The sequence below is a fragment of the Macrosteles quadrilineatus genome, unplaced genomic scaffold (assembly GCF_028750875.1).
Source record: "Macrosteles quadrilineatus isolate MER2022 unplaced genomic scaffold, UCM_ALF_1.0 Scaffold_2__2_contigs__length_208266976, whole genome shotgun sequence".
In the NCBI taxonomy this organism is placed as follows: Eukaryota; Metazoa; Arthropoda; class Insecta; order Hemiptera; family Cicadellidae; genus Macrosteles; species Macrosteles quadrilineatus.
The window spans coordinates 140,135,238-140,163,115 of record NW_026542595.1 but is presented as its reverse complement, the minus strand read 5'-3'; the positions used below and the strand labels follow the sequence as shown (position 1 = coordinate 140,163,115).

General features: G+C 33.7%; 1 protein-coding gene across 1 annotated transcript in view; it reads left to right on the top strand.

Moving 5' to 3' along the window:
- The window catches only part of LOC128987954 (serine/threonine-protein phosphatase 6 regulatory ankyrin repeat subunit A), an 80,899-nt gene that overhangs the window by 19,576 nt on the left and 33,445 nt on the right, over positions 1–27,878 (top strand). The window contains exons 4-6 of the mRNA XM_054409085.1: positions 11,408–11,509; positions 12,696–12,812; positions 25,006–25,206. Coding sequence (XP_054265060.1) covers positions 11,408–11,509; positions 12,696–12,812; positions 25,006–25,206 — 420 coding nt within the window. The remainder of the gene's footprint in view (positions 1–11,407; positions 11,510–12,695; positions 12,813–25,005; positions 25,207–27,878) is intronic.

Here is a 27,878-nt window from a genome sequence, read left to right as displayed (position 1 = left end):
TCGTGCTTTCTGTTGCGGTTTGGTTCAAATTAGCTGTTGTCATAAATGCAAAGAAAATTAACAGTGCATTTGGTAAACCTTATAACTTTTTAATGCTATTGAATATCTTAGAACCAACTTTTGCAGTTGAAACAGCAGAGAAGTAAGGTAGGACCATAGATAAAACATGTTTTATCCATGGTAGAACCAACAAAATAGTGGACCAATATTCATATCTAAGTGTGCTAAGCCTAATGATACACTTAAAGCGAATTTATTTAAAAAGTCTATGACCAAAATGTGTTTAATTCTGTGGCTAACCTTAGCGTGAAGGGGTGAGAAACCTTCACCAGACTGACCGGAAATTACCATCTACTTCCGGTAACTTCCCTTCTTTCACCCCTCCCCCCTTCACCAACAACACTGATAAGGTTAATGCAATGAGTACACAAGTAATTGATCCAACCATTGTGGCTTTTAATGAATGAAGCGTTAACAAAGAAGGAATAATAGAACCTTTTACATGATCGTTGATCTAATGTTTCACGTCAGTCGGCTGTTAAATTAATGTAATTAGTGTCAATTTCACCGTAAAAAGGTATTTAAGTAGTACTGGCAACCTGCTTCACTTTGTGACTTCAAAATCCGTGATAGGATGAAAACAGTTTCCTCCCATCATATCCATATAATTTTCATTGCGAGCGATCTCTTCGAGATATCATAGAAAAATTATAAAAAATGTCTAATGAAACATACTATGAAAACACAAAATCTAAAGTAAATAATTTTCTTCTTTACATTTTATACAATTAACATTTCAACATTTTACATGAATTCCCTAAAACTTCACCAACTGTAAAGATAACCCCATTTTCTTATGTATGTAAACAAAATTGTATCATGTCCATCTGTTTTGATGTAAATTTGAAAAAAGTTCAGATGATTGACAACAGAATTCAGCACAAAGCCTATAGGACGAAGGGCTTTCACGTAATATCATCCAAACCCGCAAAAGGCATATCTATAGGATTAGAGCTTTAAATTGATACCAAAATGCCTATAACAATAAATATTTATTTGCTGCACACAAAAATCCAACATTTTTAAAAAAAAATATAGATTCCTTTTTATTGAGCCAGAGGTTATTTGCAATACTCGAGCTGTATGTTTGACTAGGGTAGGTATATATCAAAGTATTTTAAAATACAAAAAGTTTTTCAAAAGGCCTATTACTGTACCTATTTACATTTGTTACAACAATAGTAAACCCAGAGCTTTAAATTTAACTAGTGTACATGTTGCTCGGAAATCGAGCAATATCAAAGAAGTAAAGTAGTTATTTAAAAACAAATAACTTATTTAAAAACTAATAAAAGTCATAATTTCCGATGAGTTAAAAAAAAAGACTCAACTTATAGATTACGTACGTCTAACAGTTCCATATAATCAACATTTCTTGTAAATATTTTATCATTTTTCAAAAGCTGATCTGGTTTTTGTGTGTATTCTACAAATATTTCCCACTTATGTTGTCTATGTTGATCTTAGTCAATGATAATGTAGTCTGCTTGGTACTACCCATTGTCGCCAGTACGTTTAAAAATTGCAGTCATTTTATTATAGTGACAACATTTTGTTTACATTACTTAAGAACTGCCTGATTTTTTGCATAAACTCTCTATCGCAATTGTATTTGCTTCAATTGGCAATAATTTGGTTAGTTACTGTTATAACGTAAATTATCATTAAATATACACGTATACTCAATTATATGTATACTCAATGGTTATATTTACCTGAAAAAATACAGAATTGAAAGGCCTAATGTTGTTCAGATGGTTTTTTGTTTCCCTTAAATGTGAATAATGCAAATCCTTCAATGAATGTTTTATTAAAGTTTCTTTGATGTAGTCATATTATTTTAAAATCACTTGACTTTTATGAAAACATATAGCTAATGCCCTTGTTGTACCAGTTAAATTCAGCCTTAGAGTGTTTTCCTTTGCCAATCATCATAAAGTTAAGTCCGTGTTTCCTACAATATAGTAACATTTCGTCTAACATCCTTGTTCATTGTTTGTGGGAATCTTCATATTGTAGGTGTTCTTCATTATATAGTAGATAAAATATATCAAATTGCCCAGGCTTTCTCGATTTTTTACATTGTAAATTAAAGTAGCAAATATTTAATTTCAACAAAATCAGTAAACGTCCGTTTCGTTGAATTCAAAAATAAATAACAACAATTCAATTATACAGCTGATCAAAATGTAAACAATGATGTTCTTTATAAGGATAACATGGGAACTTTCAAAGCCACTGGGGCAGAGTCCAAGGGACTTTTTCAAAAATGTAAGGCCAGTTTGCAAATCTACGCGACACGCTCTTTCCAATGAGACGTCAATGGATAAAATCGGTTAAGAAATGGCGGAGGAGTTCAACCGACAAAGTTTCATGTAGCGTATTAATTATATAGATTGTAAATTCTAGCAATATTTTACCAACAATATCAATGTTAGCGCAACCAACTTTCTCAAGATCCACAATTAGCGTACCAGTGGCATAGTGAATGGTGACAACCTCGTTGTCAATATTACTAAATCGCACCAAATAAATTGGGCTGGCTGTTTGATTTATATTGTTTGATTGGGACCCATTAAATGCTTTAAGCAATCCCCCCACTACAAAATTAACTGGATATTAGTGTTAGCAATCAGTAAAGGGATTCTTTGAAATAAGTTTAGTTGTGTCAATTACGGATTTATTTCTACGTACTCGACTGGTAACATGCAAAACTGCAATAGTTTACTCTCTCGTTAAGAAATTGGCGTTCCAACCAAATCTGATTGCAAGTGAAAGATTTCTATCAGAAGACGTTGAACAAGGCATAGATACCACGAACGTTGCTCTGATGAAACGAGATTTCGCGTGATTCCGTAAAAATCTGCAGTTTTATTTTGTCCGAAACAGGTGCTGATTAACATATCTTCTGAATCAAGACAGGAACGCCTTGTCTAATTGCGGAGGTGCTAAATATTCCAGACACTAACCGATTGTTGACCCTCTCGTTTTAGACCGGGAGCTAAATATTCTGCGGTGTAATTTTAAACGAAATAATCAGCTTGGTGGATTCTGTTATTTTTGTAATGAAATTTTCTCTTCACGTTTCTGGATCAATTTTAGCATTTACTATAGTTAATTTTTTAAGGTTCACTTTTATCGTTCTAAAAGCCAGTAATGAGAAAAAGAACAAATTAGGAACTTAGATAATTGAATATAGCCAACTATCTATAAAGATTTTCTCTACAAGAAAGTAATGATTAGCCAAAGAATCAAGTAAAGGATCTCCACGTTATCCACAGATTCTTGCTTAATTTCTTTGCACGATTCTTGTACAGGATTGTAATTTGACCTCTTTGTTAATATTGCTGAATAACTTTCTACCGGGTGAAAGAAAAACGGGTGGTAATCGATCACTAAGCTAAATATTAGTTTGTTGAAATATTAATTGACAAGAGTCATCCTGTAAAACAGTTTTTACTGAGGAGCGCTTGCTAATAAAAGGAATGTTTATTATCTATTTTTTATTATTACCCTCTACAATAAAAAGAATGAAAAACATTAATACATGTAGACTAATTCATCGGTTTCCATAATACTGTGCCTTGTTCCGTTTATTATTTGATCTATATTATAGTTAATGGATTATTAGATGGCATAACTAGACTAGTTGTTGGAGGATGGGACTCCTGTCCGGGGACTTGAACCATATAATCAATGCTTGAGAATAATCACCAATGAGGCCTGTGAAAATTTTATAATTTTAAATGAAACTGTTGCATTTTGAGGATATTCCTCTGCCGAAAATAGTTAAACATCGTTTTGTGTAGCCTTAGCCGTTAAACAAAACCACATCGTTTACATCATGTGTACTCAACTTTGTCCTTACCATTCCATTTTACATCATTACATCATTTCTATTGTTTTTATACAGTGTGGCTGAAAAGTAACTTGCACCCCCCCCCCCCGAAATCGGTTTGCGGCAACCTTCTTAGATATGAGGGGCTACAATAAATATGGTTAATTTTGAAAATGGGGGTAGTGGGGGGAAGGGGGTAGCTCAAAATTTTAAAATGACAAGTATAGTCGAGTTTGGTATCATTTTAAAGGTCTTGACAAAACATAAAGATTGACATAAATAAAACAAAAATTGGCTCACTAATAATAAAATGGCGCCCTAAAACGTTTTAAATCCAAATAACAACGAGGGCGGCAAAAAAATGACTTGCACCCTCTTTAACTTTTTAACTATTTGAGCTATTTGAAATTGGTTTGTGGCAACTTGTTTGAATATGAAGAGCTGCAATAATTATGGTCAGTTTTGAAAATTTTGCCCTTAGGGGTGCGGGGGTAGGGGGTAGCTCAAAATTTGCAAACAGCAAGTATAGCCGAGTTTGGTATCTTTTTGTAGGTCTTGACGAAACATAACAATTAATATAAAGAAAATATAAATCGGACCATTAATAACAAAATGGCAGCTAAACATGATTGAGACAACGGTTATTTAAAGTAATTTAAAGGGCAATATTTCCAAAACTGACCATAATTATTGTAGCCCTTCATATCAAAACAAGTTGCCGCAAACCGATTTCAAATATCTCAAATAGTCAAAAGGTTAAAGAGGGTGCAAGTAAATTTTTTGCCGCCCTCGTGGTTATTTGGATTTGAAACGATTTAGGGCGCCATTAGTGAGCCGATTTTGGTTATCTTTACGTCAATGTTTATGTTTTGTCAAGACCTGTAAAATGATTCCAAATTCGACTATACTTGTCATTTGAAATCTTTGAGCTACCCCCTACCCCCACTACCCCTAAGGGCAAAATTTTCAAAATTGACCATAATTATTGTAGCCCCTCATATCGAAGAAGGTTGCCGTAAACCGATTTCAAATATCTCAAATGGTTGAAAATTTAGGGGGGGTGCAAGTTACTTTTCAGCCACCCTATAGACACCATAAAAGCTACTGACATTTACACGTGGAAGATTTTTAGTGTGCCTAAATATTGAGCGTAAAATTACCAAAAAACCGGCAAATAACACGAGTCGGAAAACTTACAACTCTTGTCCTTGACTCTTGTTTGAAAAATGACTTTTGTTTGGAAGAAAGTAGAACAAACAAGCGTGCCCAAAACGCGATCTCGGTTACGGATGGCAGAAGTAAGTGAACAAGGTGTAGCTCGCGGAAGGGGGGTGTTTGTGGGGGTGGGGTGCGTCAGGGTGCGTGACTACCCTAGGGCCAGGGAGGTACCCAAGGGGGGTAATCACTGCAGAACTGTTTACAGCTTTACACATTAACCGGCGACTGTCTCCTTGGGACTATTTCGGTTAACACTACGGGAAGATATGTTTATTTTACAATCTTTGACTTTTGGAACAACAAGTCATTTCACCCCCAAAATTTGTAGTCGATCCTAGAATGCATATAGACGTATGCATGGTCGTTACCATGTAAAGTTTTGCCATCTTATTTTTATGTACATACAAAACGTATTTTTTGTAAATAAATCAATATGAGTGTCCCAGATTGACAGATAAGTTACGTGTACAGGGGTGCTCCCATATTGCTAAGTAATATCCAATTACTTACTATATCAGTGGCTACCCTTTTGAAACAATCAAACAACTGTAAACAACTCACATTTAAAAAAAAAAACTTGTTTTCAATTATGTCATGTTTTACGTCACATATACTATTAGTGTGCGTATTAGTGTGTTGTTGTTACTTATTTAAGAGAGAAAGTAGATAGAATGTTTTTCGACAGTAGCATACAGGCTTTGGGTGCTCATTCAACAATTTTCTAATATGAATAAAATATCTGCTAAACATGTTCTTTATAGGTGAGATTCATACTTTAGTTAATGATGAAATCATATATACGGATAAGAAGATAGTCCGTTTACACACTTCTAGAAAATATATAAGCCGATATTACAATACTACAAGGCCAATTTGTCATTTTTATGTACAAAAAATTGTTAAATCCTTCCATTACGGAACCCGATGGTTCTACACGTATCTAAAAAACATACATCTCTAAGATAAGGATACATGGATTGTAAGGACTCCTGAAGTAAAATTGTTACGCCTGGTTGTTGGATTTTTAAAAGGGTTATTAGGTTATTAGCCGAATGCGATGAGGCTTGGTGATAACATTTTGTGTATTTTTTTGTTACATTTTATTTGAAAGTAGAAACAGACGCTGCGGTGAAATGAGTTAGTGAATATAATGTGAATACTGTAGGCCTACTTGTTTATACTTGTGGTTAATCAAACTTCAACTAACATGCAGTACAATGTTAGTGCGATCAAAGTTAGACATCTACTGCCTTTTCATCGAGCAAACAAATTAAAAGGAACACACTTAGAGGACATTAATTTACCTACTAATTACTAGGCATATTCCCCTTTAGATGTCGACTTTGAACTCTGCATATCGGGTATTTAAACTTTTTAAGTAGGATGTAACAATATTTAAGAGGTTTCAAAAGGCATTTTATGCTACAAGATGGTCATAATTCAAGATCCTAATGTATGAAATAATTATTTTAATTCATAATTGGAATATTTGTTCGTATATTGGCCTAGATACACTGTTGCTCATCAATACATTGTAAAATTAGTCTTCTATATGAGACTATGGATTTGAGATTTAATTTACAAAACTCCTCCTAAACGTTGTATAACAGTTAAGTGAAGCAGAGTCGCAGTATTCGCCGTTACTTTTGATGGACAAAGTTTGACTGCATTGTTATTGACATGACTAAACTAAACTGAACCCCGACTGTCGCCACTACCTGTTATTTCATCCGCGTTTACTACCTTCTTGTATTAAATAAGTTTGTACCTACCTTTTATCAGCTTGAAAGTTGTTTGATTTTCATCCAAACTTTGTAATACAAACTTATTATTCACAAAATGGTTTGTTACTTATGCGAACCGTTAAAACTACCTGTATAGTTTCTTTGACTTTGTTTTGTTTTACAGTATTAAAAGTCTGATTTACCTTAATTTCATTGACATTTTTCAATGTTATTTTGCTAATTATTTTTCAATTTCCTACTATGTACTTCTTTACAGAGTAAAATCTGAAATATATATCCCCATTGCAGCAATCCTGCAGACTAAGAGAATTGCCATTTCCTGATTGTATTTTCATAAAAATACTCCCTTAATGTCAGATTTATTTCCTATCGAAAAAAAAAACAGGTTTAATGAATATGAACGGAAGGTTTTTAGGCCTCTGGGGGCCTTTAAACGAAAAAAAATCAGTCCTGGGTCAAGGTGTGACCAGCGTGCAAACAGTAATAGCGTTTTCTCTATATGGGAAATTAGCTAAATATCCTGAAATAAGTGTTTCATAATCAAGGCGCTATAACTCATCCATTGAATTTTATTAAAAATAATCTTTCAATACTCAATTTGATAAACCCGCTATTCAAGGAAGATTTCACTCTTATATAATTCATACCTACAAACTTTATCAACGATAACATTTACAAATTCCAAGCTATATTGTAACTGGATTGCTACCGGCGAAGTTAACTAAAGATATATTTATCAGAGTATATGTGATATGATGAATATTGGTATAGATTAGAGGAAACAATATTGGATGGAGGAGTGCAATGATGTCTCAGCTTACTGTGTCTCGACGTGTTATCTTATACCATGTTAACTTGTCTATTTATATTTTAGAAAGAATCTTTAAATTGTTGTAAAAACTTCGATAAAATGTTGAATCATTGTAAATGCTTTCATCACCAGTAACATTCGGGTGCGTTAATGCCCACTAAATCCTTTTTCCTTGTTTTAGTGTTATACTTACAGCGTGCGCTATAATTTTTTTGTAAGACATCTTTTTTGTTTTTTTTTTTATACAATGTACAATCTTTTGAAATAATACAAGAGGGTAATCATCAGTTTACAAATAATGGGTATGTTTTGTAATAAAAGACTTTAAGTTGGTAGAATAACAAGAAAACACTAATAATTGGTAATCACCTTACATACACCGCGCAGAAACATACCTTAAAATTATCTTCAGCTAGCTCATAATCGTGATAAACCTGCAGGAGGTATATTTAATTGCCTACTCTTTATTCTCTGGTTTAATCCATGATCTTATATTTCACAACTCTCAACCAAAATGTTGAATTTATTTTACACACAATTCTAGGAACAATGTGGTAGGAAGTAGGACATTATTTGAAGTGTAGTGTAGGCTAGTTAGTAAGTGCATGACGCAATGCAGTTTTACATAATCTACCATCGTTTCCAGCTGGAAGTCATAAGCAGCGTTTATCAGTCACGTGATCTTGACCTTTGATAACGCTGCACTCGTTATTTCTACAACTTCACCTATTCTTATCGGATTTCAATCCAGACTTCAATATCATTCATGTTGTTGTCACGCAAAGTCATATAATTGCTACAATTCCCATTAGCTAACTTTACTTCTTGAGTTGTGTAATTGTTTTCTGAAAAGCTTAAAAGTAAATTGTTATTTTTTACCCCAAGGTATAAAAATGCCTAGTACGTAGGTGAATTATTGTCGTAGATCTACTCTCAGCACGACCTCTGGGTTTATTTGAATTATTTAGACTCTGTGATATTTTTTTCTTTAGTTGAATCTATTTTGCTTTCTCTACACCATTGTACAGCTTTTTTTTCAAGTGAGTATAACCTATATCCTATCATCACGCAAAAACCACTAGGCCGCTTGAGTATACATTATACAGACTTCCTAAAATGACATCGAAATGTTCACATTTTCATTGTTTGACATTTTCCCTTTAAGGTTTCGAAGCAAGCCTTTTGTAATAAAATATAGAATGGTCCCAGGTCACAGTCCGGAACCGTTAACCCACTTCACGACTAGCACTACTTCAGATTAGCACTAGAGCGCAGTGACCTAAACACTAGATAACACATTGGTGATTGGTGGGACTTGAGCACTGAACCTCGGGGACCGATTTAACGCTCTCTACCGCAGTGCCACATTTTCTTCTCGGGTTGGCATTAATTGCGCAAACTGACCTGAGTCAGGTAGTTGGGTATTCCTGAATTGCGCCATCTACTCCAGGGAGCCACCCGATATGTCATTAACTTACTTGGCGGCCCTCTTTGAATGTATAGTTGAGTACGTTAGGTTAGGTTAGATGACATGTAAACAAGGACACTGCCGGCAACTCACCCCTACCTAGTTTGGGGTTGGTGCAACTAAGGCACATTTTTTGGGACCCTTTGAGGGCTTGGCGCAATTGAGTAACTCTTTGGCGCAAATTACACGATCCGCTCGCCTGAGTGGAACCTGAAAAGTTGGTTGAAATCAAACACTAGGGTACATAAATTATTTTTAAACGTCATCTTCCATACTAAAAACCCCAACCAATCTGTTGAAACCTTATAATTGCTCCCTACCATACCAGTTCACGTAAGACGGCCCAAACCTTTGCATTTGACTATGTGCTATTATTGATCGAATGCAGCACGACGTGTTGACGTGGTGTTGAATCAGTTTCTTGACCGGCGTGACTCAACGGACTCAACCTAGCCTCACGTCTCGATCGACCCACAATGACGTCATAATGGCAGTATTGCGTGACGTCACCACCTTGACCCGTCCCCGTTACATAATCACCCGAAAATAATCTTCACCCTCTATATGTGTCACAACACCCCCAGCGAGTGGCTTATCAAAAGTAGATTATACAAAACGGAGGAGATTAAAGTGATTTTAGCATCTAAATACAGTACTTCTATCTAAATACAGTAGCTTATCGTATGTTACACAGGAACTCACAGGATTTTTTTATATTTATGAGGAACCCTCTTTATGTGTAATGGCAAGTCCTATTTGACGGAAAGAAAACAGTTTGTTTCCATACCCAACGTTGATGTGGATGGTTATCTGAAACGAAATGCTTCACCTACAGCTCTGACCAAGAGAGGAGAGTGCCCCAAGGGTCCGTCTTGGGTCCCACGTTGTTCCTTATCTTCATTCAGCCTACCTAAAAGTGTCAGCTCGTCTAAGACTTGCCTATTTGCAGATGATACGTCCCTCACTGTTTCAAGTGCATCTACTGGAAAGCCTATTGCAAAACCAATTGCAATACCAATTGCAAAACAAGACAGGCAGCTCATAAGTTTTCAAATTTGTTTAAACTCGTGTAAAGGCGTCGTAGCATGAAAATCACTTGTTATGTAGTTATGATTGCATTACAGAATTCGTAAAATTAGGTCGGCGATTCCATTGACTGCTAGAATCAAATAAGGGTTATTGGTAGAGGAACTCCGCGATTTCAAGCACTTTTTTTGATGAGAAACTTTCCAGAGAGTAATTGAAGATCAGTGATTCATTTTTTTCGCGTGAGGACAATGATCAGTCTTTGAGAAAACTTGGGTTTCAGTGTGATTATCGTAAACATAATTTTGTATAGTTCAGTGAACTCGATAACAATTGTGGGTACAAACTATCGTAATGTTTGCCAATAAACATAATTTTATGATTCAACTATAAACACATCCCCTACTTTTGTATAGAAGTTAAAACTGTTTTAGCACACTTTTATTGTAAAATAAGCTCAGTCACATAACAAGGATGCTCTGATTATTTTAGCTTTGATGTAACTCAAATATAGCATTTTTATTACATATAAGCGAGTTTAAAAAACTGAAATATTATTTGAATATCAGTATATCTGGGAAGAAATATGAAGGTGTTAAAGTTGGTCTAGCAATTTTAAATTATTTATGATCGTCCTTCGATAATTTATCTGTAATACCCCTAGCTTTAACATTATATTTATGGTAATAACTGCTTTTATTTATGGTTATATGACCAAGTGTCTTTCTATTTAACTGCCTTTGCGTGATGTGTAGTTTTCATCTCCTTTAAGTTAACACATATTATTTATGTCTTTTGTAGCTTGACGATTTTAACTTGATAACATGTGTAAATCATTAACACATTCCCTCCCAGCCGTCAAACCCCTCTGTATGGTATTTTGCCACCTGGTAGTGAGTGTGTTAAATTCTTAATTATATTAGGAGTAATATTAGTGTTAATTCCTTTTAACTACAGAATTAATACGTAGGAAGGTTTGATGCACCCAACTGTTAATTCTAAGCAACTGAGTTTAATCAATATTTCAAAAAATTTTAACTTTAAAAGCTTCCTCTTACAACATACTTCAATAAATATTACAATGGATCATTTCTCTTAGAGTAGTTGGTATTGTGGGTAGCTCCGTGCTAAAAAGACATTTGCAACAATACTGTCATTCAAACCATGGCTAAAGCTCAAAATAGTTGACTGAACTGCATCCTCTAGTATGCTAATGATATTTAAATCTTTGTTATTCACAGGACAACTACAATGCGCTGCACATCTCGTCCATGTTCTCCAGGGAAGATGTTGTCAAAGTTCTTCTCAACAAGAAGGGGGTGGACGTCTACGCTCCGGGAGGGGTGAGTTAATATACAGGGTGGTCAGAATTGCAAAACAGATTAGACAATAAAATAAAGATTAGTTAAGTAGCAGCAGGACAATATGGGTTGTATGAATAAAAACATCTTCAGCGATTAAAAAGAGGCTCATAGAGAGAGCGGCAGAATAAAAGGAGCCTTAAGTGTTAGGAAGACTTGCTGGTAAAACGGTCTTCAGGACCGATTGTCGAGCTCCTCTGGGTGCCATATGCTGAAAAGTGACTAAGCACGAGCCTGAGCATGATCTACCGATCCAGTAATTTTATTCCTGTTACAAAATCTCTAATATCCTATAACTTTAAGACATGTTTTATTTCCCTATACAAGCTTATTAGAGCAGGTATAGGAAATTATTTCATTAATCAGTGGTTTATTCATTTCATTAATCAGTAAAAATAGGTGATTGTGAATCATAACTGCACTTTTCAATTTATTTATTTTATTTTACAATGATACAAACCGGCATATGACAACATTGTAACATTGTAGCATTAAGCATACAATACGAATGTTTACAAGAGTAATCAAAACTAGAAAATAAATATAGCTAGGGAAAAATGTGCGTCTTCAGTGATGAGCTTACCCACATGGTAATCCAATCAAGTTTCGCCACAAAGAAATTTAACTTTTACTAGGTGAATAGACCTACTATTTAAGCAAATTTCTGCTACTGAACATTCAGAAAATTGATTATTTGATTAAAATAGTTTAATTAATACATAAAAAGAACAGAAACATTATTTCTAAACCAAAAATACACTTTTTCTTCGTATGCTTTTCGTATGTTTTTTTCGTAAATTGTCATTAACTTTTAATTTTGAAGAAAGTTAAGAGGGTTTACCAATATATCAGAGTAAGAAAGTATTAAGTATTATTAAGAGTGGACGTTTTTTTTTTAAGAACAACTTACAATTCATTAATTTAACAATTAACATTATTATAATCAGCTCCCAAAGTATATCACTAGCATTATTGATACTCTCTCTTTCTCTATAAATATAATTAACCCTTTTTAATGTCAATGTGCTCTATTAGTGAGTGTATGATTGCAAACCCCCATCGTTATGATTTTACATTTTAGTGGTTAAAATGGAAAAATAGTTTTTGTATTTTAAAATAATTTATTATTTGAGATTTAATTTACCAACAAAATAAACTGTATGTCCAGGCCAGACAGCAAACAGCAGTACACTTGGTGGCTAGCAGACAAACGGGCACCGCCACCTCCATACTGCGAGTGCTACTGGCGGCCGCGGGCAAGGAGATCAGGATGCGGGCTGACTCGGTACGTTAGATATTCTCTTTTGGGAAACTGTTTATGTGTGTATTATTTATACGTATTTTTTAGTTTCCCGCAACAAAGATGTTTACAATGTTATGCAAAACATCGACTAGTAAAGGCTTAGCAAAATTAACTTAAAATTAAGAAATTAGTTGTAAATTTGAACAAACGAGTTTCAGTTTTTGAAATATTCTTTGTAATTAAGGCGTGTCCAAATAAAAATGAAACTTCAGCTTGAGCTAAGATAAATAACTAACAAAAAAAACACCATCCTAAATTCAAACCAAGTGTAGTATTTTATGTGGATTGACTTTGTGAAGGCCCATTAATAAAATTGTTTTAATCTCCTTAAACATGAGTAATGGCTTTCTTATGTTCTTGTGAATCATCACAACCTTATAATCTTCTGGAAACTCGAAATATGACGTTTTAGTGATGCAGCACAGCTATTTTCTAGTCGTCCAAATTAGTGCCCTAGTAGTTTTGGATTTGTAGTTATACTTTCCGATCCACATATTGTCGCTTATAGCAGTACAATACGTTACACGTGACCTCGTCAGATGATAAAATAATGGTTACAACTCTATAGTACTACTAACCTGGTTCATTCAGTAGTAGTAGTAGTAGTTAGTTCTTAGTTCTTAGTTAGATCTTGTGCTTAGTACTTACCAACCAGACAGTTGGTAAGATAACCATTTACCATCAGGAGGCTGAGCCTTAATGCAAATTTCTCATGGTTATAAGTAGATACTTTTGCGCTGACACGAATGAGTTAAGGTTTCATGGTGGAATAAAATCCGAACGTGAAAAAGAAAAGAGTAACTGAATAAAGAAGCTTATAAACAATATTATTTATACTATTTCCTTGTTTTGATCGACAAGCTAGTGATGTAATGGGATAAAACCCGCACATTTAGTCGACATTTTCACATGATGACTTTCTTTTAAAATTTAAGTTTTATGTTTGAAAAGCTGCATTATATGAACTGGAACGAGCGTTCCATGTGACGAGGCATGATTTTATTTACCATTTGTGTAGTCGATATGTTTTAGGGTATTCTCGCGTGCTACCCCTATCTCGACTTGGTACAACCCCCTCCCCCAACACCCCTCCAGAGCCTTAACATACACAATCCTATCTCCCTTCTCATGCAAAAATGTGTTCCCAGTTTGAGGGTATTCACACTAAAAGTAGGCAAAAAATATTTTTTGGGGTCCAACGAAAATAAAAAGATAATATTTAAAAGTATTTCTGTTTTGCTGACTCAATACTATAAGGTTAGACAAAATAGTTTTTGTTTTTTTTTTGTTTACTTTTTTACCGCAGTAGTTTGTTTAATAACTATTTTAAATACTTAAATACTATTTTAAATAAACTTATTTTAAATATCATTTAGCTATGCAGGAAACAAAGTCGAGTCAAAGATCTCTCAACATAGTGTTCACAGATTTCACAGCAACAATTCCTTCCCCTAAATTTATAAAAAATTATAAAATTTAGCTATGCAAACTTTGTGCTTGTAAGGTACAGTTTTTTTGTTTTTCGTTTAGAAATCTGTTTTGGCCATCAAAATCAAGTTCTAGGGTTTGACGTAAATATAAAAATTTATGAAAGTGACTTCTATAAACACATTAAACAAATTATTTGCAAGATGTAACGTGCCTTTCTTCTAAAAAAAAAAGGTGCTTTACGTATACTTGGGCCCAGGAAAATCAGCCCAAAAAGAGCTGTACCTCCTTAAAATTTGGGGAAAGCTGGAAATCGCTTCAATCTGCTCTGGTGATCCTAAATAAGTTAAAAATGAGTTTGCGACGGATCCAGAAGTGAGCTAAGTGTATGGGAGAACAAAACTATGCCGATTTTGCTCATTTTTAGTTTTTCGCTTATAACTAAAAAAAAAAAAAAAAAAAAAAAAAACAGTGAATCCCCAAAAAAATGTATACATACTTTTCTAAAGAACATACATTCGGTTCAGTGGTTCTGCTACAACATGTCGTCAAGTTCAGTATTTTTAACATTCTCCTTTTCTTCATATTCTTGATGATTACATCGTGTTCCGCCAGACGGCAGTGTATGCTATAGTTTTCGGTTAAAATTACTGAACTTTAACGACCTGTTGTAGCAGAACAACAGAATTTATTTTAAGGATTCGAACGTCAATCGACGCGGAATTGAATGTTCTGTTTAAAAGTATCCATACACTTTTTTGTGGGATGCACTGTTTTTTAGTTATAAGCGAAATACAAGCAAAATCGGTGTCACAGAATCCGTTTTTGGAGGAAACCTAATTCTGTATTTTCGCTTTGTCCTGACTCATTATAGAATTTTCCTAAGTTGGGCTGTTAACTTATATCAAAACTCCACATGCAGCATTCTCGCACTCATAAATAATTTAAAGCCAACCTCAAGCTCGGTTATGATTTTATGATTCGACTCTATGACAAGGATTAACAATAAGACATACGACGATAACTGGGGGAAACTTGGGTGACTCTGTCTTGAATAAATATTGACTCCTATCGACGGAAACCAAAGTATCATAAATACCAACACAGATGTAGCTATAAATCATGGGAAGTCACGTAACCCTCTTAGTCCGTTACAGGTCCTTCCTCCCTTCCATGATTGAAACAGAGGGCTTAAGTCTAAAATGTAATAAATAAATTCTCCTGTAATTTTCATTACACCAATGTAAAAAGACGGATGTAATTTATTCAATTTCTTAAATTTAAACTTGTCATTATTTTATTATAATGAATAATTTTAGTTTTGGATATCGTTGTCATAAACGTTTTATGTTAATCAGTAATTTTTTACCTCTAGAGGAACAGCTTTTCAATAGACTAATTATAGGAACGTTGAAATACAAATACTTGAGTTAGGTTAGTTTTTAATTAATAAAAAAACATACAAGTAATGATTCCCAAATACAATTAATAACCTCTCAAATAAATGTGAAAAAGGTGTCAAGGTCACCCAGTGGTCGAAAACTTAAAAAAATCTAATGTACAGACTTCTCTTTTTATCCCACGCTGTAAATAAACATGTGATTGGAGTTTCTTCCATTTGTTTTGATTTTCTGTTTATATTTCGTTGTTATTTTCTCACCAGCATAGCAACCTATAAGCCCCATGCTAATTTTTTTTTAATTTAAATTAATTTTTTGTGTTTATTTTTGAGCCTATTTTAATTTATAAAGGGATTCTGCACAACTACAGGAAAATATCTTGCTAACAGTATGCGTAGATTTCCCCTACGATGCACACGAGCTGAGAAAAAGGGTTTTAAAAATAGTTATTGCTATGAAAATAATTTCAAGGTTAATTTTTTTGTATTTAAAATCATTACGAATGGGCTTTAGTATACTCTCCCCTCTTAAATATTTTAATCTAGCACATAGCAAAAAATCTTAAAAACGAATTTAACTTTCTAGTTTTTATTCCAAAATGTTCAGTTGTTGATTCCCAAAAAAGCTGGAGCTGTAAGAAAAAAAATAATATTCAATAAGACAAAAATGTTAACACATCTTTCAGAAAAATAAGTATTCCACAAACTCAGTACGTTTTATAAGATGAATTAGTAATGAAATATACTCTTTATCGTCTAATTGGAAAACTTCTTGCGCAATTCGCATAACATCTTGTTGAAATCCATATTAATTGTAGTGCATGATTTTTAAGCCTACCATTTATTAGTCCGTTTTCAACATTTTAAATCATTATTACGTTTAACTTTTGTTAAGTTGAAGTTTGTTCCATAACCTCAAAATGCTGCTTCATAACTCCTTAAACGCAGTTATTCCTTCCTATTTTTGAAATAACGATTTTGAAATGTAGGTAAAGTAGTTGCAGAATGCGATAACTATAACTATCGCACATATGCGATAATTTATAGCGTGTGCATACTATAAATTATTGAATTATTCAATAATATTATCCCGCAGTATAATGATGAAGATGTCACGTTATGCAGTTGCATACTTGTTGCATCATCTGCATACATTACGCTATCTACACGTGGAGTTCCGCAGGGAAGTAGACTAGGGCCACATATCTTTGTAGTGTGTTTACTGCCTATACATCTTGCTTGACCTTGGTTATGAACTTCGGAAGACTTACTGCGTCACTAGAATAGAATTGTTGAATATTATAATTTGGTAGGATATGTTATGTTCAAAATATACTTACAGCTAATGTAGGATGTGTATGCTACAAACTTTTTTGAGTTTGATTTAAATGTAATTTGAGTGTCTTAAATGTATGAATGCCATGAAGATGTGAGTTTTGATAATGGAATTTGTTAAAAGTTAAATATATGAAATCATTAAAGCTATTTAATCTTCAAAATTAAGGAAATTAATTTCGTTGTTTTCATTAACTTATATCTGATTCACCAATAAGACGATGTTCTTGACGCTGGTCATGACATTGTCGTATTTTTATTTATTAAATTTTAATACTTTAGTTAACATAAAACTAGTGGTTTGTTATGCATTTCAGAATTTGGATTTTACATTATACATACATACAGTATACATTTTTTGCTCGAACAGGCATATGAAGTGTTTCAACGTTTTATTCATTAAGTATTCTTCTGTTTACATTTATTTCACAAAAGCCCCAACAAACTATTTAAATAAATTAGTTTTAGCGAATTTCCCTATAGGGAAGTAGCTATTACCGTAGGTCTCATGGTAAGACCCGGGACCGATTTACTTTTTCATTTTGGTGTCCCCAGAGGCCAAAAACACCATTCGTTCAAATTTTTATATTTGTATTTGTATTTGTATATATATATATATATATATATATATATATATATATATAGATTTATATATATATATATATGTGTCCGTGAACACGATAACTTGAGTAATTTTTATCCGATTTTGATGAAATTTGGTTTGAAGGTGTAAGGCGGAATAAACTTGAATGAGTTCGCGATCCAGCATGATCGGATCATGGGAACAGTGTTTTATGGGGGGTTTTATGTGGTAAAAATTGGTTTTTCTCACTTTTGACCCTTAATACACAAAATTTCCCAATTTTTCTCTAAACCTTCTTAAAGAGCTTTAAAAAACAAACAATTCAGTATATCAAAGTGTTTTTTTACAGTTATTGGTTATGGAGAAAACTAAAAAAATGGTAAATTTAAAATTCCCATGTTATTCTTATGGAGAATATTGTGAAATGTTGTAGTTTGCTTGTTTATGGATATATTTTGATCAAACTTGCCAAATATATTCATTTTATACTAAGCAATACTTATTTTACTTAAAACACGTACTTTATTAGTTTCCTTGTAGCAGCAAACCTAGGTACTCGTTAAACCTAATGTTATTTAAATAGATCAATTGAAAATCAATTCAGCCAAATGGAAATTCGCTTAGACGGCAGGTTTGCTGCGGCGGGGGTATTAGTTAAAGTATAATAGTATAATTGTATTTGTGGAGTGAGTCAAGGAAATTCGCCTTTCTGCAGGTTTATAAAAACTATCGTAATTCATCATTTTGATTTTAGTGGTGATTGTTATCCAATTTAGATATAGTTACTCCTAGTTATTGTTTGTTTTTAAATATGATAACCCTAGGCTTAAAGTGGGTTCTGAGTCATTAGGATGTGTAATTATTCCATAACTATTTAACATTGGCGATTGGTATCTAGTGATTGTTATCAGACTATCTAGAACTGAAGTCCCATCCTCGTACTACTAGGCCTATCCTAGTCACGCTCCATTAATTTAAAATTATTTCAACGCATCTTCCATTTTATTTAAATACATTTGGTTTATGCTGTATTTTTTCTTTGTATCTAAACATGTCTTACTAATTGTATTGTATTATAGCCTGAACCACCTGCAACAGTAAGTCATTTCGTTGTGAATAAATGTGCCATCTAAACAAATACTACACAACTACACCTACAATACATATTTATTGTTGTGTTTCACAAACAAACAGATTTTATGTCAGCACAAATAATATAAAATGTCTATTGAATGTCATTTGCATTCCATTGTCACACACATCATGCACACTTCTTTTCAAACACTTTTACTCAATATGTTTTATATCAAACATAAACTTGATCAGTTATATTTGAATGAATTAACTAACACTTTTGAAAACACAATTTTACCAGCCTACTATTATTTGTTAAAAGGTTTTTTAATCTTATCCATGAATAACCGTATTCAACTATGAAAATGTACAAGTTTTTAACTAACGTTTAGCTTGCACTAAATTCCCTTTGTGAAAAATCTAGGATTTTGTAGTTGACATACGATTCATATGGACCAGCCAAAGCTAGTACAGTACTTATATAGGATGGTGGAACTTCCAATGGTACTTTCAGTGTTCAATTTTACAATGGATTTTTATGCGATTTAGTTAATTACGTAGGCTAATTTAAACAAATATTTTACATTTTACATTTACTATTTTACATTTTAACACGGTCTCATTCCCATGTTAAAGCTGCAATATTTTGAGAAAAACCCCCTACTACTGTCCTACTATATTTCATTTGAGTACGAAAAATGGTTAAATGTAGTCCTTATTTACTCGGATGTCTACTTCACTATCCAAATTATATCGTAAATCCTTAGCGTGAAAAATAAACTTTTACCACCCGCTCGTCAAAGTGGTAACACAAAATTTTTATTTCATCCATGAAACACGTCTAATTAAAATTCATTTAACTATATTTTTGCATTCTTGTTTATTTTTATCAAGCCATCAAATCTATTGACGCATATATATGCTGTCTATAATTTACTAGGCAAATATGAAAGCTGACGAAAAACGCCATGCTAACGTCATTTTGAGTTGTTGCTGAATTACTTTGATTATTGTAGCATTACTTGATAACTATTTGGTATAACAGAATGATAATACTACTTATAAACACCATCCTCTCATTGAAGCTCACGACACTATTTCACTGTACCATATCAACATGACTATTCCACATGACTTGCATCAACACATAACCTTCCCCACATTTACATTAATTAACATTTACCAGCACACAAGTCTCTCTCAATCAACACTATCGCATGCGACAGGTTCTGTCTTGATGTCGTGACTATTACACACACTGTATATTCATTAGGATGTTGGGTATTAAAGTCTATTCCACACATTCAGGGCTATATTCCAATGACCGACAAAGGTTTAATGCATTTGTTGTTATTTGTATTTTCCACTAATAGGAAGGTTTGGTTTTCAATTCAGTAAAGCTTTCGTTTGAAATGCAAACAAGAACTGAAATCCCCTTCGATGTCATTTAAATTATTTTATTTGCGTCCTCCATCTGCTTTCAAACCTTCAAAACGGATGATGCAATATAGGTGCTGCTGATGATTTGCGTCGATCCGTTTGAAGGCTTCTAGCTAATGCCACGTGATTTTATATTTTTAGTTCACCACTACGACAAGCATTGGCTATTACGATATAACAACTAGTCAATGATACAAGTTTACAAAAATATTTTTACTAGCACACAAAAATACACGAACGTACTTTTAATACGTTTAAGTTCTAAATTGTTTCCCATCTTATAGAGTAAACCATTATTGTCTTGTTTTATTGAAATAATTAATTAATATCTTATATTGTAACATTTCACAGTGTGACTTAATTGTTCTATATTGTTGGACCTACTTATTTATCAATATTAATCTACTTCACTACTTATTGTTTTTACCTACAACGTTTTGTAACATGTACAGCATAAGAATTATATAAATCCGCTACAAAAAGTAGTAGGTAAAAATGGGGTTTTGTTTGTTTATTGTTTAACATGTCTTGGTTGAAAAGTAAGTATAAGAATAAAAAAATACTTTTCTACTTCTAAACTTTAACATTGCGAATTTATGCTACATCCTTATTGCGTAAAAAACTACAACTGTACAAGCTGTCTTCTTTTCTTCATTCGATGTTTAGCCTCGCTAAAGTAAGTGTATAATTTTGTACCAAGGTTGAAATGCCTCAATACAAAGAAATTGATATTTTTCAAATAAAGTACGATTTATGAAACCACATCAAATGATACTTAGCAGATAATGATTTTCACTTTGTTTAAGAATTAAAAGTTATAACATAATAGGAAATCAAAAGTGTAAAAAAATTATTGTATAAAAATAATTATATAGCTAGTTTATTTTGATTTTATTTTTATAATTAGTAATATGTAACTACTCCAAATAAATATTCCAAAATAAATTAATAAGTGTAAATATTCTATTTTATGAGAAGTGTTAATTATATCACAAATAAAAGAGTAGACGATCAATAATACGTAGTTAAAAAAACATCTCAAACTTTTGAATCTGTTAAAAACAAAACTGGAATTTTAAAATCTAATATTCTAATGTTTTAACTACCGGGTTTAAAATATTCCGAGGCCACACAAGAAAATAACTCAACACAATGTTCGGTAGGGTACACAGGGTAGTCGAGGTAGTTTCGCCATTCTCCGGTAGACAGCGCGCAATGTCACAAATCTTTCTTCTCCATTGTTGTAACCTTGTAAAATACTAAAATAGTAAACTATTGTTTATAAATCGGAAATTATAAACCAGTATACAATTACTAATCTTGATTAAATTATTAAACCATTCTAGGTTTTATTTGACATTGTAATTTTAATCTGCAGGTCAATCAATAATCATTTTATTTAGTTTAACTAGTTCTTGAAATTATATGAAAATTAAATCAAACCTTACTCAATGTATATGAGTCAGGTTTATGTCAGCAGTAAACACCATAAACACCATAAAGATTAGAAGAGTCTTTAGCTCATCTGAAAAATAATAAATTCAACTGTTTGACAAATCTAAAAAAGGTGAGAAAATTTGAGTATATTGAATCCACAACATCTGATAGTTTTAGATTAACAACATATGATATAACGCCACCAATTTAAAGAGATTCTGTAAAAAAGTATTTTGTTTGGTATACACCAAAATTTTAACCAGGAAAAACTGGAAGAGGTTCACCTCAACTCTCATAAATAGATTACTAAACGAAAAACCAGTAATTAAATAATGAAATACTTTGTATAAGGTTCATCTAATTACTATTGGAAAAAAACCTTGGATAACTTGGCCAGATGTCTACTTTAGTATGTCAAAAACAATGAGTATAAACTAATCCGTAGATATTTATTACGAATTCAATTTTAGTACATAATTGCTTTGACATTTTGATTCAGTGACAACACAAAAGTAGTTTAAGCACAATACCATTGGTTTAAACAATCTTTGATTACTGTATGCAAGGGTGTAATTGTAATAAGTATACTAAGCATAGTAAAAACGATCCTTATGAAACATTATTCTTACCAACTAAACACAATATAAAAAAATAAATCATTTGATGGAGATTAAACTAAGACAACAGTGACAGCATACTGGCAATCAGTCAATAAATTTAAGTGTCAGACAAAATTTTTATATACTTGTAATAATACGGTAGCAAATCAAGATGTTTATCCAATGCTATCAAAAACCTGTGTTGTGTTTAGTGTTCAAAACATTATCCTCTTCTGAAAATTTTCAATAATTTGAATTTAAAGATTTGTATGTAGTATTAGCCCCCTCCCTAAATAGCTTTATACAAGCAGCTATGCATCACCTCTATTTAAGTAGGTAAAACCACAAAAATTTAAGCTAATCAATTAAAACTCTCAGCGAAAAATATACAAAAATCAATTGTAACCAATCAATTGTAAATCAAACGTTTGATTCTTGGTGTGTCATGCTCCTACTTGTATTTTTTCGGACAAGACGAAATTACGAGAGATTTTGTTAAAACATTATTATTTACGAACGTAATGACGGAAAGACATTGTTACCAATGCTACATAAGGCATTGTTGCAGGCATTCCCCATCATAAACACAATGTAGTTGAATATGCTTTTTTAGCTACGTCAGACTTTTTCAGTTGTATATAAGAATATCCTATTTTATGGAAATGTCTAATCTGTATATATGTAAACAAGATGGGAATCTGAATCCCCGGCCGTCTACCTTTTAAGTTTCCTTCGACGAAGTATTACCACAGAAATTACTTTATTTTTAACTTAATAATTAATAATAATTAATAATTAATAGCTTAATAATTAAGTGATGACTTACACAATACTCAACACGCATGTTTCACTTTGACTGCATTTTGTGGCCCTAAGATCCAATTTATTTATGTGACAACAGGATTTTCACAAACAAAAATTATATGATTTTTTAGCAACTCCAGGTATAAATGAATTGTTCACTACTCAAACGTCCTAATTGCAAAGCTCGCAGAAGCGTCCAATAAAAACAAAGAGGAAGAGCGAGAAAGACACGATGGTGTTCGTGCCAGGACTGAGAGGGTAGTAGTGCCATTCCTCTATTCTATTATAGACTGTATCGTATCTCACAGTTATAGGAAGCTCGACCAATACCAACCTCCGCCCCCTCAACCCCTCCCTAATCCGGTCCGCCATTTTATTCCTCTCCGTTAAGCTTTGTCAAAATCTTTTTCAGTAATATTTAGCGAGTGCGAAAGGTTGGTAACGCCGTATCCGCGTGTTCATGTGGTGAGATTGGCACAAGTGGGGTGGTCACATGTGCAGGGATTGGTGGCGTGTTTGAATTGTTCAATTCTCGGATCTTCGAGCAGACAAGTGGTGCAGCATTTTTTGTTTTGTGTCAGTGTTGTTCTTGGTGTCAAGGAGTGTTGATCCTGGTCGCAGTCTTTTGTGATTTCTAAGACTTTTAATTGTCGGAGACAGCAGTTTTATTGGATCTCTTCCATAAGCATGTTTTACTGTCCTAATTTGGTGTTGAAAATGTGACCGTTAGTTGTATGTCGCAATACAACAAATAAAATATCATATAGGTGTTTAGTTATAACAGGAGGTGTTACACAGGAGTGTTAAGTAGCAATCATTTAAGGATTGTAGGGAGCTTATTACAAGAGCTAGGGTTAAACAATTTTGTTTTCAAGATTATGTTTTTTTTTTATCAAAGTAAAACACGATCAATCGTAATATGCATGCAAATTTTGTAGAATGGCCTTAGTTTTGTACCAGATTTCATCAATAACACCATCTTCTAATTTCCCCTTTTTACATTCGCTCAACACTGCTTAACCCTCGTTTTCAAAGACACACATATATCATCGATTCACTGGTTTGGTAAGGAAGGTTATACCAGGTCAGCCAATGTTATGATTGACACTCCAATTTCAGAGTTGCCAGGTTGATATACATATCAAGCCGACCCAATCCGAAGCCAGCGCTCCCACAGTTGGCATGCAACTAACCTCCCCAATATCTCCCAGTTTTCCTCGCGACTATCTATCGTTGTGTTCCTCGTACAGGGATGCTCGTCCACCACAACACTTGGATTAATGATGAAACGTGACAAGAAGGTTATTGAGTATCTCATTAAGGTGAGTTTTCTCTATTTTGCATCCTACAAGTAGTGGGTCACTAGTTGTTCTTGTTCTTCTAAGTTGATTTTCAAACTCTAAAGGATGATATATGTTCAATACTCAATCAAACATCTCGATGTATTTCAGCCATGCTTGAATGAGGTATGAGGTAGGATGGTTGTTTGTAGCTTTGTTCTTGTCAAAGACCAACTGGATTTCTATCTAGGATCATTATTGAAAAGTTAAATCGTTGATGATAGCTGGGCTTAGACTAGAACTAACAAACTTCTGACGTATGTCATGATCAAAGTGGCTATAAGTTAATCTGACTCTATGTGAGAACTACCCTCTCAAGCACCCTGCGAATTGACTGTACCGTTTGAGTAGAGTGTGTGCAAAAATCACATTCACAGTTTGAAACCCTTTAAAATCTTTATCCAGAAAAAAAGTTGAATCTATAAAACGCGAGAACCTCGAAATTCTCTGCATCTCTGAGTTCACCTAACGCAATGATCAAGCAACGCACGCGGAAATTGTTGATCCTCGGTAGAACGGTAGGGAAAACCGGACACTTGCAATAATGTGGAAGAAGAAAAAGGAAGTAGAAAAACCGGATCTGGCGAACAATCTGATCCCGGCTCTTCTCAACAATGACTTTGTCACCAAGAACAAGCTTCAGGCTGGGATACCGTCACTGGGGGCGGCGGGGAAGAGGGATTCCCAGGGTCCCGGATGGAAGGGTTTGCTCAGTTCTGCCGTTAAAAATTTCCAGAAAGGGAAGATACCTCTGCTGCTTGCTGTCGAGGCGGGGAACCAGTCTATGTGCAGAGAACTGCTGAGTCAGCAAACAGCTGATCAGTTGAAGGCGACCACAGACAACGGCGACACCGCGCTTCATCTGGCTGCCAGGAGGAGGGATGTGGACATGGTGCGCATCCTGGTGGACTACGGGGCCAATGTGGACTCGCAAAATGTGAGTAGACACTGTAGTTTGTTTTATGGTGTTAATACTTGCTTGGGGTAATAATTGAAATAGTGCGAAGTTATAGGCTGCATGATGGACCCTGTCTTACCATCTCCCTGATAAGAGGTCCCCATGTAGACTCATGTAGGTCCCCTATGACTACTCGCCAATGGTTAGAGGCCTACGCTAGCCCTAGGTAGACGTTTACGAGACAGGTTCCATCATACATGGTATAGTTTTAGTACCGAATCGATGCCATTCTCAGGTTTTACTACAAGACTATTCGTCTAATGTAGTCGTATTTGGGTAGAGACCGTCGTCACAAAAATTACGTATAGTCCAAGCATATGAGGAAAAAAGATAATGTCCTCAGGAAAAAAATCCCGAATTTTTTATCTCAGTGGCTTCTTATGTATTTTTTGGCGCTGAATCCGATTTTAAACTTCCAAATCCGAACACACAAACACAGACAAAGAGCATCATAACACACAGTTACTGATTACATTAAAAGTAGCGATTTATGAATACTCAAATAGATTAATCTCCAAGAACATTAATCTACTTGAGTAATCAGAACCCCCTTAAGAATTCGACAACGTTACTAGCTATCTTGAATGATTATCATTATCAGGTATTTGTTTTCTTCGTTTTCTCACAATCCGCAGGCTATGAAACCAATATTAACTGTATTTGCCATAAATTTAAAAGATATTTAGGTTACCTCTTTCATCTCTAGAAATTAACCCTAGCCAGTCTTTTTCTTATAGGGGACGTAGCTACTTATAAAGATGAATAAATATTGTGGAAATTATAATTTCACTGTCATTTTAGTGATTATTCCTACACCATTAGGGAATCATGCAAAAGATTGTGTGGTGAAACTACTGTAGTTAAGTGCTAACTACACTTTATAATACTACTATTACCACTTAGCCTAATATTAATAACATGTAGGGGTATTTAATTTCCTGAAATCACCAAGAATGCTCGCTTTTAATATAAGTTTTAAACTGTTGAAAATGTCGTTTGGTATAGTGTTTACTACAAATGAGAAAATAATTTGCACGGGAAAGTTTTTATAATATTGACTTTTCTTACAAAGGTAAATCTCTTAAACAATGTAAAGTTCAATTGTTAATAACTGGTGTCGAGATTTTCAGCAGAACTCCCAACCGGAAAAGTAAACTTATTGTTATCTGTCACGAAAAGCACGCCTTGCGCTGAAAATTATTACTCCTAAAAGAAAACAACGACCCGTCAAAAAGACGATCGTTTGTGGCAAGCAAGATGGGTGACAGCCGCGTCTTTGTTTCTAACCTCAAACTTTTTAACAGTAAAATTGTTTGCTGTGATTACTCCTAACAAAGCCTGTGCAATCCATTATTATGGTAATAGTTGTTTTGGTCTTAAATTCTTAAAGTAATTTGGCCTGTCCGAATGTAACTTTTTCAATATTCCAAAAACTTATACATTTTGAACATGTTCAAAGATAATAATTCTCAACATACGATCATGAAAAAAATACCAATGTGCCTTAAATTACCGATATTTTTGTCTTAATAATTATTAAGACTTTAAAATATTTGTATGTATATACAGCATTCATTTGAAAACAAATCAATATTTTTGTAACGAAAAAAGGTAATAGAGTTCTAATCCAAGATAATTTCCCTAATTGGCAACATTGTTGGCAAAATCTTACTTGCAAGCTTCCTATAGCTTATGTATTGTGCTAAACCATGATGGTCATTATAAAGGCGTCTCAGTATTGATGTAGGTCTAAATAAAATATAGGAAATTTGGTGAGATTCGAATTTTTTAGGGAACAAAAAAGATTATGATTTTTTAAACTGTATGTTTTGATATCATCGGTGGATGCATTTGTTATCCTAAAAATATATTAGTTGAGTGTTTGAGGTTGTTCTAGCATTGAACTATTGTGTCTTCATTCGGTCTCTTGTAGAGTCAATTTTAAACCAGTTAATAGGCTGTATATTTTGTCAATTAATTTACCTATCTTTGATTTTTCACAATCTTCTACAAGCCATTTTTTAAATAAATATCCCCGAAAACGTATATTAGGATATGAAAAACGCAGAGGATACGCGTCCGGTAACCGGACGTGGATTAGGCGTCCGGCAGTTACTGTCATAACCTAACCTAACCAACCAAACTTGCTGATAGTGAAAAAAATCAAATGAAGGTTCAATTCTCTTCATAACATAAAATTATAAATGCCAAAAATTCTAACAAAAGATGTACAGTTAAGAAGAAATTACATTCAAAGCAAAATCTGTGACAAAAAGTTAAAGTTACCGAAGGGTTTCGAACCGGGGATCTCTCGCATATCAGTCGAGCACTCTATCCACTACACCACGAACACTGATGACTGAACATCGTATCATTGTGGTAATGGCGTTCCGGGACCCCCTACCGGACGCCTAATCCACGTCTGGTTACCGGACGCCTAATCCACGTCTGGTTACCGGACGCGTATCCTCTGTGTATGAAAAAAATGTTTACAAAAATAACTGCACTATTAAACTAGTAAAGTTTAGTTGTGTTAAAAATTATTTGGTTGTATTAAAATTGGACTAATGCTTTAGCATAATAATAAAAGCATCGATTTCAATCAAGCATCAATGACTAGCAGGCTTACAAAAAATGTTGCAAGCTTGTAA